Source organism: Ciona intestinalis, chromosome 10 (genome assembly GCF_000224145.3).
Source record: "Ciona intestinalis chromosome 10, KH, whole genome shotgun sequence".
Lineage (NCBI taxonomy): Eukaryota > Metazoa > Chordata > Ascidiacea > Phlebobranchia > Cionidae > Ciona > Ciona intestinalis.
Genome location: NC_020175.2, coordinates 3548207 through 3564430, shown reverse-complemented (window position 1 = coordinate 3564430; position 16224 = coordinate 3548207). Strand labels below are relative to the sequence as shown.

At 36.5% G+C, this 16224-nt stretch overlaps 2 protein-coding genes across 2 annotated transcripts in view; both read right to left on the bottom strand.

Annotated features, from left to right (window-relative positions):
• Positions 1-7059, bottom strand: part of LOC104266163 (ATP-binding cassette sub-family G member 2-like) — an 11515-nt gene extending 4456 nt beyond the window's left edge. The window contains exons 1-12 of the mRNA XM_018813610.2: positions 6437-7059; positions 5884-6129; positions 5462-5521; positions 4881-4995; positions 4304-4456; positions 3744-3901; positions 3242-3393; positions 2445-2714; positions 1671-1820; positions 1135-1265; positions 540-622; positions 320-415 (exon numbers count right to left, since the gene is read on the bottom strand). Coding sequence (XP_018669155.2) covers positions 320-415; positions 540-622; positions 1135-1265; positions 1671-1820; positions 2445-2714; positions 3242-3393; positions 3744-3901; positions 4304-4456; positions 4881-4995; positions 5462-5521; positions 5884-6129; positions 6437-7044 — 2222 coding nt within the window. The 5' untranslated portion in view covers positions 7045-7059. The remainder of the gene's footprint in view (positions 1-319; positions 416-539; positions 623-1134; positions 1266-1670; positions 1821-2444; positions 2715-3241; positions 3394-3743; positions 3902-4303; positions 4457-4880; positions 4996-5461; positions 5522-5883; positions 6130-6436) is intronic.
• A 1802-nt stretch (positions 7060-8861) lies between these two features.
• Positions 8862-16224, bottom strand: part of LOC100186816 (MAPK/MAK/MRK overlapping kinase) — a 14707-nt gene continuing 7344 nt past the window's right edge. Inside the window, exons 12-15 of the mRNA XM_026836308.1 lie at positions 14954-14973; positions 13125-13257; positions 11501-11803; positions 8862-10851 (exon numbers count right to left, since the gene is read on the bottom strand). Of these exons, the coding sequence (XP_026692109.1) occupies positions 10777-10851; positions 11501-11803; positions 13125-13257; positions 14954-14973 (531 nt within the window). The 3' untranslated portion in view covers positions 8862-10776. The remainder of the gene's footprint in view (positions 10852-11500; positions 11804-13124; positions 13258-14953; positions 14974-16224) is intronic.

Sequence of the window (16224 nt, the reverse complement as noted above, 5' to 3'; positions counted from 1 at the left end):
CTTCACAAACGATGTAACTATAAGATATAGTTGGTGGGGAAAGATGGGATACATTTTTAGCACATAATATCCGAACATCCTAACTGTGTTTTAAACAATTAAAAACGGTCCATGGGAGTTGTGAGGATACTTGTTTATAATTCTTTGAATGTTCTTTGCTTACTACCAAATGGGATGGAAAAATAGAATAAAATGCTGTCCCTTTTTTTTCACCCTATTATATATACTGTTCAGTGAGCGTTCACATGCACAGTATAACTATATGGTGAAATTTAGCTCTACTGTGGACGGATAAGCCTAAAACTATACATATACTGACCTGAACAGAGATTTCTCGTTGACAGCAAAGCTCTTTGCAGTGATCATGGCTGGTACCATCACTCCGTGAACAGAGAGATAGAAAAACATTCCTAATCTGTACATTAACGAACACAATAATAAAATGTTCAGACAGAGGTATGCTTATATTTTGGTTCTAAATTTTAATAGAAAATTTGTCTTTTGATTTGATAGCAAATTATAAATGTGTAAATAAAAACCTGTTTTGTACTGTAGGGTGCGAATCTTCATTGTAGAAATAGAGAATACCAAATATGAGTCCGATAACAGCGTTCATTATGCCCTGGAAATTATATTGGAGTCAAAAACATGTCAATTTTGATTTTATGCAATTTGCCAAACTGTGTATAATTGGTGAAACCATTATCAGCGCAAAGTTATGTAACAGTTTTTAAACATAATCTGGCGAGTAATACGAATACACCTTTATCTCATGTTATCCAATATTACCTAGTCGTGTTTTTAACTAACAACGCCGGTTCAGAGGTGCAAGGATATAGTAGGGCGGCGGAAGATGGGACACCTTTAGCACATAATATACAAATATCCTGATCGTGTTTTAAACAATTAACAACGGTGCATGGGAGTTGTGAACATACAGTTTCATAATTCTTTGAATGTTTTTTTTGCTTACCACCAAATTGAAAGAGAAAATAGAATAAACAGGTGTCCCATCTTCCCCCACCCTACCATATATACGGTTATACATTTGAAAACGTTCTTTGTTTTACCAAATAGGATGATTTAAAAAAAACGAAAAACAAACTATCTTATTCAACCCACTATAGTACATACCAAAGCAGCAAATATCTTGGTCGAGCATTTAAGCGCTCGTCTTGTCAGTAGTGTGTATTCAAGACCAAACGAAAGATTCTTGTTCGATTTATGCATTTTGAAACTCTCGTGTTCGGACATGTAGCCCAGTGCTGTAAAAACCAAAATTAGGTGTGAAATTTTTATATTGCTGTCGCGTACTTTATGGCTGAAAGTTTGGACAACCCATTAGTGACCTCTGCTGGGCCCATTAGTAATAGCTGTTAAGTGTCATTACCAAGGGCACATATACGCCATCAATGTTATCAAGAACATTAAGAACTGAACTGATATTATTATTGTAGGTTGGGGAAATACAGGACACCTCTATCACATATAATGTCCAAATATCCTGATCGTGTTTTGAAAAATTAACAACGGTTTATATGGGAGTTGTAAGAATACGGTTTTATAATTCTTTGAATGTTCTTTGTAAAACAGTGTCCCATATTCCTCCACCCTACTGTATATATATAAAACTTATAAAATTTAGTGTTTGGTGTTTTCTTGCAACTAACTTCTTTTCGTTAGTTTTTCTATCTCGGCTAATTCTTGTCGATTTTTCAGATTTTGTTGAGACGTGACGTATGCTTCTGCGAGGTGTGTTCCGATGTCGGCGTGTGCTTTAGCGCCCTCTTCCGTCGTTATATCGAGCTCGCAAGAGTAAGCTGCAACAGTGGGTATGTGGAAATCAACATTATGTACGGGTTAGAGATTTACCTTTAAAATTTGTAATTTGGATTAGGATATATCATGCTGCTTTCAGCCGGTGTAGGTGCGCTTTATGCAAGATAAATATATACTGCTACGACCTAAATACATACATTGACCAAATGTATTCATATATTCCGGGTTATTAATCAGATTAGGAATATGCCAATATCACCAGCTTATACGACGTGTAATAAACTACCAAGATATATCCATCTAAGTTTGGGACCAAATACAAAACAGTTTTAGCTATACTACAAATCCAACCAAATTCTATTTTCTGTCAACTTCTAACAGGCGAACAGGAGCAACTGTTTTAAATGATTAAATAAACGAATTAAACTTATTATCCTATAGCGTGGAGAGCAATTACAGCCGTTATACCACGGGTGTTCTGTTTCATGCACTTCGTGTATGCATACTCGTGGCCCCATATGTAACTTGTTTGGTGAATATTTTCCCCAAAGCACATACGCTTACAATGGTAGCAGCGACGTGCCTTGAACCCGTAACCCTTAGGTAAGCAGGCGCGCTAACTATTGTGCCACAGATCAAAACAAGATTAAAACAAATATACTTACATCTTGGAATATCGCCAATAGCAAAACGGGTAAAAGTTGGCGTTAAATTACAAAACACACTGTCGTCCAGATAGTGGTCTGTAGCTGTACGACGACTATCTTCGTTGTTATTGATTGAACGGTGAAAAATACTTCGACGCAGCGACCGTGATGGGGTAATAGTGGGGCGTGTGAACGTGAGCCTGGGTGTTGGGGGTTTGTGGGGATAAACTCCGTATAAGACGTCTAAGAAGTAGTCAGGCGGAGAGTTGTATTTTTCGCATGTGAATCCTAGAAGAGTAAAAATTGAATGAATAAAAATAACTTATTAAGCCTAAGCGAAATGGCAACGACCGTCGTTATGACACGAACGTTTGTTTCATACATTTCAATCGTTTCTATCATATAGTTGTTTTTCCCGAACTTATCTATTTAAGCGGAAAAAAACATTTCCAAATAAGGTTGGGTTAAGATGGTTCAGCTAGGTTTTTACTCTCTTTTTATCGTCCAACTGTATTATATCATTACAAAAACATGCGTTGTTAATTGTACAGTATTGGGAAATATGGGACATTAAATAATTAACGAATGTATGTATATATTTAAACTTATAGATGGCGTGGCATTGAAAGCCGTTATAACACGGCGTTTTCTGTTTCACACACGTCCTCCAACGAGTTACCATGCACGTATTGAGGTTTGTGGGTAATTGTGTATTAACGGTAACTATTGTTTTAAAACTGATGAATTTATGGAATAAATATTATTAAAAATATTACTGCATAAGTTATTATCAAAAATTGTACTACATAAATTACCTATGCTTGAAAAATACGACAATGCCAACCCAGCGGATCCGTGGTACACTGTGCGCCCCTTCGCGATTAATGTGAGACTATCAAACATTCGGTAGATGGCGTAGGAGGGCTGGTGTATGGTAAGAACAATCGTTCGTCCGTTGTCGGATAATCTGAAAGTAAAACACAAGTTATTTATAAACCGTTTCCTTACAAATATAACAGTCCATCTGTATTTTATCAACCCATTCGGTAGTAAATAAAAAACATTCATAGAATTCAAAAACCGCATTCTCACGACTTCCACAGACCGTTGTTAACTGTTTAAAACACAATCAGGATTTTTGGATATTATGTGCTAAAGGTGTCCCATCTTCCCCCACCCTACTATATATGTGGGAACTGACCCACAAATTAGTTACTTTATAAACTATTGTTTAATTTTTATCTATATGTGTCTTACTTTATAAACTATTTATAAACTATTACATAATTTTTATCTATATGTGTCTGCAATACCAACTTTTTCAGTAGTTGTACCAAAGTTTTAGACGTGCTCGAGTCCAGTTTGCTTGTCGGTTCGTCCAGGAAAAGGATCTTCGGAGCGGAAGCTAGCTCCATTGCAACGGCTGTGCGTTTCCTTTCGCCCCCTGATATGTTATGATTTGTGGCATTACCCACCTAAAAAATATTTTGCACGTTTTGATTGAGTTTAAATGTATATATAAATTTAAAAATATTAGTTATATGTAGTTTTAATGCTGTGTGTTTTTCATTTTTTTGTAACATATTTATTTGGTTATAGAACTATTTACAGTAGGGTGGGGAAAGACGGAAAACTTTAGCACATAATATTTAAACATCCTGATCGTGTTTTAAACAATTAACAACGGTCTATTGTAGTCGTAAGTATACGATTTTATAATTCTTTAAATGATCTTTGTTTACTACCAAAAGGAACTAGAAAATAGAATGATAGGTGTCCCATCTTCCCTCACGCTACTATACAACGACTATCGTTTTATTGCTCTTGTTTTCATATTTTTGTAAAAAGTTTAATTATTTCTGAATCTGTTTAACTACCTTACTGTCTGCGCATTTGAGCAAGTCTAAACTTGAAATAATTTCCCCAAGTAGTAAACTTTTCTCGGCCTCGGTTAAGGAGTCAGGTCTCCTGAGACACAAAGAATACCAAATATGTTCTCGGACCGTCAATCCGGGGTTCAAAATATCCTCCTGGGAAGTACAGGGGAAGACATTTATTTGTAGAATCTAGCAGTACTGGAAGTGGATTATTTGATAGCATGTAGCTGAATAGGTTTTATGTTATGCATAACTGCTTTAAAAGATATACATATGGTGTAACTCGTAAGCAGACATGAGATGATGTGTATGAAACAGAATACCCGTGTTATAACGACTGTCGTTGCCCGCCGAGTAAAAAGTTACATTCATTTGCAATAAAACAAATGAGCTGCTAGTTTCGCCTCAGATTTAAAAAAAAACATATTTAAATAGCCAAATTAAAAGTGATCTTACAGTAATTTCAAATTAAACTTCAAATTTAACAAACATGTTAACGCTAGGCATTCTCCTATTCAGATAGACTATTTAACAAAAAATAAGAATACCTTTAGATATCCCCATAAGCTATGTATACCTGCGGAGCGAAACCTGTTTTCTGGCAAAACTTTGCAGCAATAGGTTGTCCATTCACCATCACCCTACCCCCAACACCTCGTCCATTTTTTCTTCCAGCAAGAATTTCAAGCAGCCTGAAGCAAGAGGTTTATACTCTACGCTGTACAGTGTTTCAAAATTAGACCGCGGACTAGTGTTACTCAATTTATGTAACCTCATTCATTTACATAGTAGTTTTTTTTGTAACGCATCGACACATCAGTGATTTGAGCGCTCGCTTTTACACCAGACGTTACGGGTTCGAGATCTGGCGCTGTTTCGTTGTTGGTGTATATGTGTTTGTTCAGTAATTGCTTCCACCGCACCAAAATAATCGTACCAAAAGTTACATACGTGGTAACTCGTAAGAGTGCACGAGGTGTATGAAACAGAACACCCGCGTTACAACACTCATGTTGCCCTGCCACGCAAGGATAAATAAATTCTCATCATATTTTCATTCATAAAATTTACATATTTGTTACAGACAATGCAGAACGTATGTTATATACATGTATTATTTTCAGACAACATGGTATTATAAAGATGCAATACACTTACGTTGTTTTACCGCTCCCTGAAGGTCCCATGATAGCGTTTATACCAGGATGAAAAACTCCGCTGAAAAATAAATTATAGAAATACCATAAAAATACCCATTTTAAAGAAAGCGAAAGCTAATTAGGCTAATATATTAAAAATTAATCGTTAAATTTTGACAGACAAATTTATGTACAAAGTAATGCACAGGATTTCTTATATTCAAACACCATATTAAGTAGGGTGGGAAAAGATGGGACTTCTTTCTATTTTCTCATGCCATTTGGTATGCATGCACAAAACATTCAAAGAATTATAAAACTGCATCCTCACGACTTCCATACATCATCGTTAAATAAATAAAACATGATCAGGATATTTTGATACTTTGTGATGAAGGTGTCCCGTCTTCCCCCACGCTAATATGTAACTTATCCATTTACCTGACTCCATTTAGAATAATCTTGTCTCCCGTTTCCACCGAGGACTTATCGTATTTAGGTGTCACCCCTCCATAACAGTACCCGATCGCTTCTTTTACTTTCGGGATGACCCTCACTTTCATTGTGACGTCATGATAGCTGAGAATAATGGCTCCTCTGACGTCACAAACTTCGCCTAATGTTCGGGTGGTAAGATCCAGTTCTTCTATGTCTTCAGACGTCAATGCATAATCAATAGAAGATACTCTGCGGAAATGAAGTTCGACCATAAAAGTTCACCTTAAAAATGCACACTACATATTATAACATAATCCATAACCGACGTCAAAAAAGTCATCAATTCTATTAAGACATGTGCGACACCGTGGAGCAGTGGTAAGCGTGTCTGCCTTTTGCCTAGCGGATTCATATTTGAGGCTCGACGCTGCTATACGATTGTGGACGTGTGTGACTTTGGGCCAGAAACTATAAACGGCAATTACAATAAACACTCGCTCCAACGCAGTGGTCCATTGCGAATTGTTAAAATTGTTATTTAAACAATAATAATTACCGGGTGCACGATAGAAGAGACATTTTCCGTTTTCCACTGATGGGTGAGGCACGAGGTGTCGCCGGAGAGATGAAGATTTTTGGAATACCCCCAAGAGAAAACCGTCTCACTGGTGGATTTCGTTTTTTAAGAGGCGTGGCTGCTGCTTCTTTCACCGCTGTTTCGATGACGTCATCATCGTTTGTGATGACGTATAGAGCTGGTGTCGACGTCAGCAATGCGTCAGTTACATTCGCGGTTCCGATTGGTTGGTTTGATTCCTCATTGACCAATAGGATAGCGGCGTCAGTAGAGTGCGAGTTATGTAAATTTTTCGCACGATTTTCATTTTCTGAGCTTTTTGTGGAACGTTTTTCAGTTTCTACCAAAAGCGGGGACTGTGCGTTTAAATCTTGCCCCAAAACCACTCTGTCTACACCTCCAGAACTTTCAACCAGTTCTTTGTTGCCTTTATCAGTCGCATGCACCACAATGGCAGCAACACCGTTAGGTTTTCCGGCATTCAAGTCTTCTTCGCTTTTAGCAGTAAAATAAACGCTCTCCCCAGCCGAACTAGCTCCCTGGCTACCGAAAGGAGCACCGCTGATATCAGGCTGCAAAGACTCCATAACTAGACTTATATACCTGTTCAAAAATATAGTCTAGTAGGTTGGGAAAGATGGGACACCTTTAGCACATAATATCCAAATATCCTGATCGTGTTTAAACAATTAACATCGGTTTATATGGGTCGTGAGGATACGGTTTATAATTCTTTGAATTCTTTGTTTAGTACCAAATGAGACGAGAAAATGGAATGAAAAGATGTCTCGTCTTCCCCACCCCGCTATATTACGTTATAATATCATTTATAACTATTGTTTATTTTCATGTGTATAGGCTAAACACCCTTCTAAACAAGCATAGCATTTTCAATTTAACCTAAATAATCAAGTTAAACCTGCATACTACTACTATACCTTTACACAGCATATTAAACCTATCTTTGGATAAAGTCTAAATGAATTTCACTGAATAAATTTTTCCATACGCTAGTATAGTTTCCAGACCTGCAAGCAAAAACTACTGTCAGTGACCCGCTTCTGACAGTTTACACAGTGAAAAGTAGCGTTATCACCAGTTAATGTAATCAAAACACGCGTTGTGGTGGCGCAGCAAATTAACGCTGTAATACGATAAAGAATACCCTTTGGCACAATAGATGGTAAAGACATTTATTTTGATTGCCAGAAATAGCAGGTAACGTCCCATTCTGTGTTGACTAGCATTTCGCAAACTTAAATTCGTTTAAGTGTATACTGTTTTAGTGTAACGTAATAAACGTATAGTAGGGTGGGGGAAGATGGGACACATTTAGCACATAATATCCAAATATCCTGATCGTATTTTAAACAATTGACAACGGTCTATGAAAGTCGTGAAAATATGGTTTTATAATTCGTTGAATTTTCTTTGTTGTTTTACCAAATGAGACGAGAAAATGGATTAAAAAGGTGTCCCATTTTTCCCCACCCCACTATACAGTGTAGATTGGGGTATGGGCCATGTTTTATTGTTTTCATTTGCTTTAATCGTCCCATTTGGTAGTACATATGGGATGTTATGTACTAATGGTATCTATTTTACAGTCTTATACATTTTAAATATCTTTATTAATACGATAATGATGGATAAATTAGTTAAAGCGAAACACAATTACATTCAGAAAAATACTGTATATGGTATGAACTGTCCTATAATATATAATGTATAGTAGGGTGGGGGAGATGGGACACTTTTTCATACCATTTTCTCGTCCCATTTGGTAGTAAACAAAGAATATTCAAGGAATTATAAAACTTTATCCTCACGACTCCAATAGACCGCTGTTTAATTTTTAAAACACGATCAAGATATCTAGATAATAAGTGCTAAACGAGTCCCGTTTTCCCTACCCTGCTATTTAATGTATGTACATACCTCTTATACTGTTGATGTACAGTCACACGATTGTTTCAATTTCTACTTTTCATACAGCATTGCTGTAGCAGTGTAACTTATTCTGTTATCATCAAAAAGTAAATCGCTGACCGCCAGAACAATTGACCACCAGCTTGTAATAAAATATGTCCGGTTTATTATTTCCTATTACCAATCGCTCGAATTGGTGTATGCTGTACCGCAGTACCAAATCATACAACCAATTTTAGGTTGCATTTTCTGCTGGTATATTGCGATGTAAAATTATTCATAGTGTTTTAAATACCTGCATATATTACTGTTAAGCTGTTTTCTGTTTCTATTTTGGCAATATCGCCACTTCCATTTTCTATATAAAAACTCCAAACCATAAATGAGTAGGCTCTCTTCTGCTGCTAGCGGTTTAACTAAATTCTGATTCACTGCGCTAGATAGCGCTATCGGGCCCCCACATTTTAGGCTACACTTTTAAAACGCTTGGAACATTTTATACGTTTTTCTCAGCGATAACCGTATTAACAGTAACAACGATAGTAAAAGCGTTTGACTACGGGCAAAATAAAAACAACGAAAAAAGGAATCTGACAAAAAGGTGTGGAAAAGATTGTCTCAGTTAAAAATGACACAAAACTGGTCAGAATGTTTACTATAGAAAGGAAAAAGTCACAAAAAAGTGACTATAACATCAATATATAAAATTTTATAACGCTAAGTAACAGTACCCGTTTGTTCGTCGTGCTTTATGCGGAAATTTGGTTTATGGAAAACACGGCTAATTGAAAGGTAAACGTTATTCGAAGCGGACGGTATCAGAACATACAATAACTCGGCAACTTGCGAGTTATGCTTTTGGATTAATGGAATACGCCTGACAGCGCGGTCAGGCCTAAAGTGCTGGTTTGAATACAGATTTTTTGCCTATACGTGACGGTCCTTCGTCTGCCGGGTTTTATGTTGGTTTTGCGAAGACCAAGTATCAAAATGGTAAAATCGTGAAACGAAGTCTGCTCCTACTCGATCGATCTTCCGTTACGACGTCATAATCCTCGATTATAACACGCGCGGTTGCTTAGCGACGGAGAAAGCGCCGGAGTTGGTTGTTTTAAGCAAGGCAAATAGAAAGGGCGTGTTACATGTCGGGCAGAGTACGATGGAACGCGGTTCCAAGTCGTTGGAATGTTTGTGTATGTTTTGCTACAGTGTATCAAAATCAATTGACCTCACCCATATAGAATAGGTAGAAAAACGATTTTAGTAGGGTGGGGGAAGATGGGACACATTAGGACATAATATACAAATATTCTTATCGGGTTTTAAACAATCAACCGTCTATTGGAGTTGTAAGGATACGGTTGTATCATTTTTCGAATGTTCTTTGTTTACTACCAAAACGGACGAGAAATAGAATAAAAATGTGTCCCATCACCCCCTACCCTACTATATATCTTTTGTGAAATGCTTACTATGTATTTTATTAACCTTTGTTCGAATACGTCTTTAAATTACTCTTTTTTGTGGAACTTTCGCGCAGAAATTTAAATCCTTGTACAGTGTGAATAGCACGTTTTATATTGGCTCTATGGGTACGTGTTGTTTACCGTTTGATTCGCAGCCTGGAATAGCGTGTTCTGTACACACTCAATTGGATTAATCAATCTGATTATGACACTTAGAATAGCCCTTGCCGATGTTACCATATAGCGAGCGTAATGGGTTAGAGGAAAGGACAAGATAGGACAACGAGTGTACTTGTTTTAATTGGCTCTATATTATCATACTGGTCGCCGATGCTTCGCTGCTTCCGGCGTTGACGTTACAGAAGCAGATGTGAACGCAAAGGCCCGGCAACGCACTTATCGGCACTTGGAACGCATTAATATGGATTAAGTGGATTTCTGTTGCTGGTTTAATAACAGACTGGAACCGCATACGAGGCCACAGGCGTCAGGGGTTGATATTTTGTTTAGGGCGTTTTTTCAGGGACTGATAGCGTTATAGGCCGCGAAAATGGCCTGGAACTCTGTGGGACACAAGGAAATAGTGTGATAACTAAAAGAAAGACACGTTTAACTTGCACAGTGATGTATGTGAGATTTCGCTCGACGCAGTTCGGCTTTCGGCGGCGGGAAGTCGGGGCTTCCGGTCCCGAAGAAAACATTTTTTTCCAGGGCCTTGTTTGGCCGGGTGCAGCCATGCGTCGAATGACGTAATAAAACCGCTCGGGCGTGACTAACCCGCGCGGGGAGGAAAGAAGACACAGTGCGTGAGGGGCTCTGACGTCATGTGTGGGTGTGTGCAAATCGTGACGTCATTCGTGACGTATTCGTCGGCGAAAGGAAAGGAAAAACGCTGCGAAAGTTCTTAATGACCACTTAGCGCCGCTAGTGGTGGTAAATGTGACGGTTTATAGACGGCAGTTGATAATGTCCGTACATCGACTTGGTTGGCTCCGAGGGCTGAAAAGGAAAATATGACGTTAGAATGACGTAAACAAATATGACGTCAGAATGACGTACACAAAATAACCTTGAAAATTACTAGAAAAATATGAAATATAGGTTAGTATGACGTGATAATTACGTAGTTAAATATGACGTAACACTGACGTAAACAGATATGACATAGTAGTGACGTATGTTTTACTCAACGTGCCTCTAAATTGCATATGAAATTTTGCGAGTTATTTTAAGCCATAATGTTTGGTTACAAAGTGCAAATAATTAGTCACCGTCTGTTGTTTGCTTACAATAAATCATGGTGAAAGTGCGGAGTCGCATATACCGGTATACATGTACCACTATTTGTGTCGTACAAATACCAGTAAATGACGATTCTTTAAAAACAAAATTCTGCTGACGACGTTTAAAGACGTCTTGGTATGAATGAATGAATGAATGAAACTTGCAATTTAGACACCCAAAAATTGGGTTGAAAAGAAACAAACTATTTAGAAAAGAAAAAGGTGGGCTACAACAACTGAATGAATGTAACTTGTTTATCCTCGAGTGGCCGGAAAACGACAGTCGTTATAACACGGTTGTTTTATACACCTCGTGCCAGCTTACGAGTTACCACGTAAGTAACTTTGTGGGTAATTGTTCTTACCTTTATTTTCGGCTTGTGTAAGGCTTTTGGCTGCATCATATTCGCCTTCAGGATTCCTGGTAGCAAACTGTTAGTCGTAGGCTGATGGTGGTGCGGAAGATGGACCTTCGGGAGAGTAGTTGACGGGAAAACGGGCTTTGAATTCCCGCCGAATGTCGAATTTCCGTGGAGGGCGGTCCCGTTTACTGGCACGAGTTGGGGCAGGGCACCTTGAGCGTTGGTGGTTGAGTTACCGTGTACTCCAATGCCGCCTAATGTTTGATGGTGCGTCTGGTGTTGCTCGACCAGACGACGTTGCCGCCTCTGTAACAACGACGACATTTGTTTTATTAGGTTTTCTTTTATGCGGATAACGTATATGATAGCGGTTTTTAAAGGGGTATGGAAACCGTAAGGCTAAAACGTATAAAGTGTATTTTATGAATGAATGTAACTTCATACACCTCGTGCCAGGTCTTACTAAGACTAAGTATGTTACTTTGTGGGTGAATATTTTTGGGGGATATTTTCATTTTTTTTATGTGTGGCTGATAATTTGGACAACCTATTAGTGACCACTGGGTTGGAACAATTACGGTTAAGCGTCTTGCCAAAGGACACATACGTTTATTAGGTTGAAAGATGTTATGAAAACGTTTGTATGTTTTTTTTTTATAACTGCATTTAACAATTGCAGCATCTTGACTGTAAAATATTTTATTCTATGATATTCAAAACAGTAAACTTTATTCATACATTTAAACACAAATTATGATTTTTTTTAAAGTACGTCTGAAAGCTTTGGACAACCCATTAGTGACCACTGGGTTGGAGCAATTAACGCTAAGTGTCTTGCCCAAGGACAAATACACCCACAATTGTAGCATGGAATACATGTCATAAGACCTTACCCTTACAGAATAGAAACTGCCTACCTGATTTAAAACAGTAATCTCTTTCCTGCAAGGTGTTATTTCTGGAAACATTGGTTTTCTAAGTTTTTCTTTCTGCTTTTTAACTACAGTTGAAGATTTTTTCTTAACAACTTCTCCTGACTTTTTAGGCGATACCTCTTTTTTAGACGCCCCTTTTTTCTGCACTGTACTTTTGCTCAAATTGCTAAAACCTTTTGTATTAGATAACTTTTTCTGCGGTGCCACTTCACTAACAGCTTTATTTTTCCATTTCATTTTGCTTTCTTTTTTGCCTAACTTGGTAAGGTCCTGATCTGAGTCAAAAGTCCCAGCCACCGCCTTGCATATTGATACTTTGCTCTGCCGTTTAACTACAGCAGAAAAATGCACCCGTTTTTGTTTGGAAGCATTTCTCCTGTTCTGCCAGATTTCTTCTTGTTTGCTTTTTGAGGATTTTTCTATAAAACTACTGGAATCTTGGAGTGGCTTGTACAGTCTTTCTGTTGCACTAATTCTCTGCTAAATGAACAACACATTTGACCAAAAATAATCTGATAAAACTAGGAAATTGTCTTGTGTTACCAAAACACTATAAAATATAAATTCTTTACAAAAAACTTTTTTTTTAATTTTACAAAAAAAATTTTTCACAAAAATCCTTAAAAACAGCACAAAGCTGACTAATTGTTTTGGAATTTTCCATAAAACTGTAAAAAATAATATACACATACCCTTTTCTTTTGTATTTGGTTTTGTTTCCAGACAGGAACATCACCAGCATTAGACCCAGGTCCTCCTTTAACTGAACCAGCTTCGTTATATCGTGACATTTGTTGAGCTTCTTGTGCTCGCTTTTCTGCCTCCCTGGAAAATTAAGAGGTTTAGTTTTATATGTGCCTAGTTTTAGGGGTAAACTTTTTAACGCAAAATTTCTGATAATATAATTTTCTTGGCCCCTCTGAAAAGTTAAACGGTTTTAGTTTTAGAAATTTTGTGTATCAAAATGTGTATAAATATATTTTTCATAGGGGGAATGGGCCAAACTCTATCTCTTCTAAATATCACGCCCAGTAATGTATACAATAGTTAAAAATTTTCAATATGAAACAAAATGTATCCTCCATAGGCTATTGAATAAATTAAAAAATATAACATTTTCAAAAATGAATCGAAAAAAGTCCCGTATAGCGTAAGACCACCACGCCACTCAAAATTGGAGTGTTGCTTTTTAGAGTTGTTAATATTAACTGGTAGCTTTATTAAACCTTACATATTAATTCCATCAATTTCTTGAGGCAGCCACACAGTTGGAATCATCAGCATAACTTTATCGTCCATTACAGTAAAACAGGACAAGTTAAAATATCTGCTATGAAAATTTTACAAAATATTTTTAAGTAATTTTTTTTAAATTCTTTTAGAATTTTTATAATCACATCGATTTAAAATTACAGGACTACGTAAAACCATGTTTTTAATATTTTTTTATGAAAATTTTACAAACATATTTAGGATTTTTTTTTCTAGGTTTTTTATTTACAAATGAATTTAAAATTTCAAAACTACCTTAAAGCTAAAACCTTAGTACGTAGCAAGCAAGCATACCCAACGCACTTGAAGAATCTTTTTAAAATAAAGTTTTTTTTACCGAAAAAAGCTAAAAATAACATATTTTTTAAAACAAGCCGAAAAATACATTTTTATATATTAGGTGATCATTGTTTAAAATTTATCGCTTGAAAATTAAACCATTGAAAAGCAGACACCTAAACAGGCTAAAAAATTGCCTAAAACTAAAAATTTACTCCACTGCGCAAAACAAAACTTAATACTAAACTGCCTGAAATGTTGAATGCTAGTTGTCTTATATTAGGGCCATGTATTATAATCCACCTCAGCTGGCATCTGAACTAACGTGGCTACACCATCTGTCTATTAATCATGGGAAGCCTGAATCAACACCTGTAGACTTGAATATATAAAGCTAAGAGCCCCACGCAAGTCCTAAGTACCCTTGAGGAATTAGGACACGAAAGCGTGATTCCCCAAATGAAAAACGACCAAAAAACGCCCAGTTTTCCGTTTTATAAGCGTGCACGGCGCACATTATGTTGAAATACAGCAGCTGGGTAAATTATGACTGAATTGTATACGTGTTGAATTTTAAACTAATAAGATGGGGAAGGACCAGTTGGAAGCAGAAATAACAGTCTGGCACTTCGAAGTCCGATATGTAGATAATGATGAAAACTTGTATTTTTTTCTTTTAAAGAAAAAAAGTAGAAATATTTAGTAGGTAAACATATACAATTTAATATGACAAAAAAGTGTCTATTTTTGTCTAAAACCAACTATTAGGAAGATCTCCCATCCATTACCATTAAAGCCCTTGTCAGCTACCTTCAAGGAAGCGTCAGGCTCTAAAAACTAGCAAGGTCCATGTGGTAGCACCCTGAGTGTTGGGGTAATGGTCCTATCCTGGCATAAATCCTAGGACCTAAAGCAGGGCCTTACCCACAAAGAAATAGAATAGAATGCTTTAATTAAACACATAAGTTACCGTATATCTCTAAAGTAGGGGTGTCGTAATGCTTGCTTTGCAGTTATCCTTTCATCAGGGTCATACGTACACATCTTGTATATAAGTTCAATACATTGTTGTGAGGCGTGGGGAAGCAGTTTTTCAATCCCTGTTCCTTTCTTTTGAGGAAAGTCAAAGTTGATTCCTCGATTTCGACTAAAAAATGAAATATTTTTTAAATGTTAAAATATTTGTAATTTTTTTTAATGTGAAAATTTTTTTTTACAATTTTCTGAAAATGGTGTGTTAGGAAAATGTTAAACTTTAGCAGGCTGCAGGGAAGAAGAAAAATTGAATATAACTTGTATGAATGAATAAATGTATCTTATTTACCCTCGCGTGGCAGAACTACAACATCGGTTCTGTTTTGGTGATTATTTTGAAAGGATATTTTTTATTTTTTTTTAATGCGTATTTACAATTTAAAAAACACATAATTTACCACTGGAACAGGCTGGAGCAAGATATTATATCAGGGCTCGATTCATGGAATATATCACAATGAATACATTTAATTTATACAACTATTTTTGTTGTTGACAAAAAATAATCTTTTCTTAATATTAATTTGCACTTTCTTGGGACTTATACTTTTGCCTAAGCAAAAAAAAACTCAAATTAATTTATTAATATTAATAATCTATAAAAAGAACACTGGCTAAAAATAACTTTCTGCAGTCCCCTTGCCAGTTCTTCAAAGCCACTCTAAGATTGGGTGCTTTAGACATATGAAATTAGGTCTATTTAAAGCTAGACACTCACTGTTTCATTTTATTAAGGATAGAAGCATCAGGGGTGCCAAGTACATCATGTATCTTAGATATCTGGTCAACCTCATTCGCACCAGGGAATAAAGGGTGTAAGCTGTAGAGAAAAAAATTAAATATAAATTTAAAAAGATTGCTCAAGCTTTAGAAGAAATATATTAAGAATTTGAGAGTACAGGCAGTAGTGTACATTTTGACCCAGAATTTTTTTAAATTTTACATTGCAGAAATTTCTAAAATAAGTCACAATACCCTGCCACCCCTGGTTTGGCAACTTTGGATATAAGAGACCGAATAGTAAGCCTTGTTCAAAAAATTCTGCTAAGAATAGCTTTGAATGTGCTTTAAGATAAATCTATTAGATCTTGCTTAAACTAGTGGCAATACAGATTATGATTAAGATGGTCAAAAAGTATAAAAATTAACCCACTAACAAAAGCCTGTCCAACAACAATCACACAAATTTAAAGTTAGATTTTCATA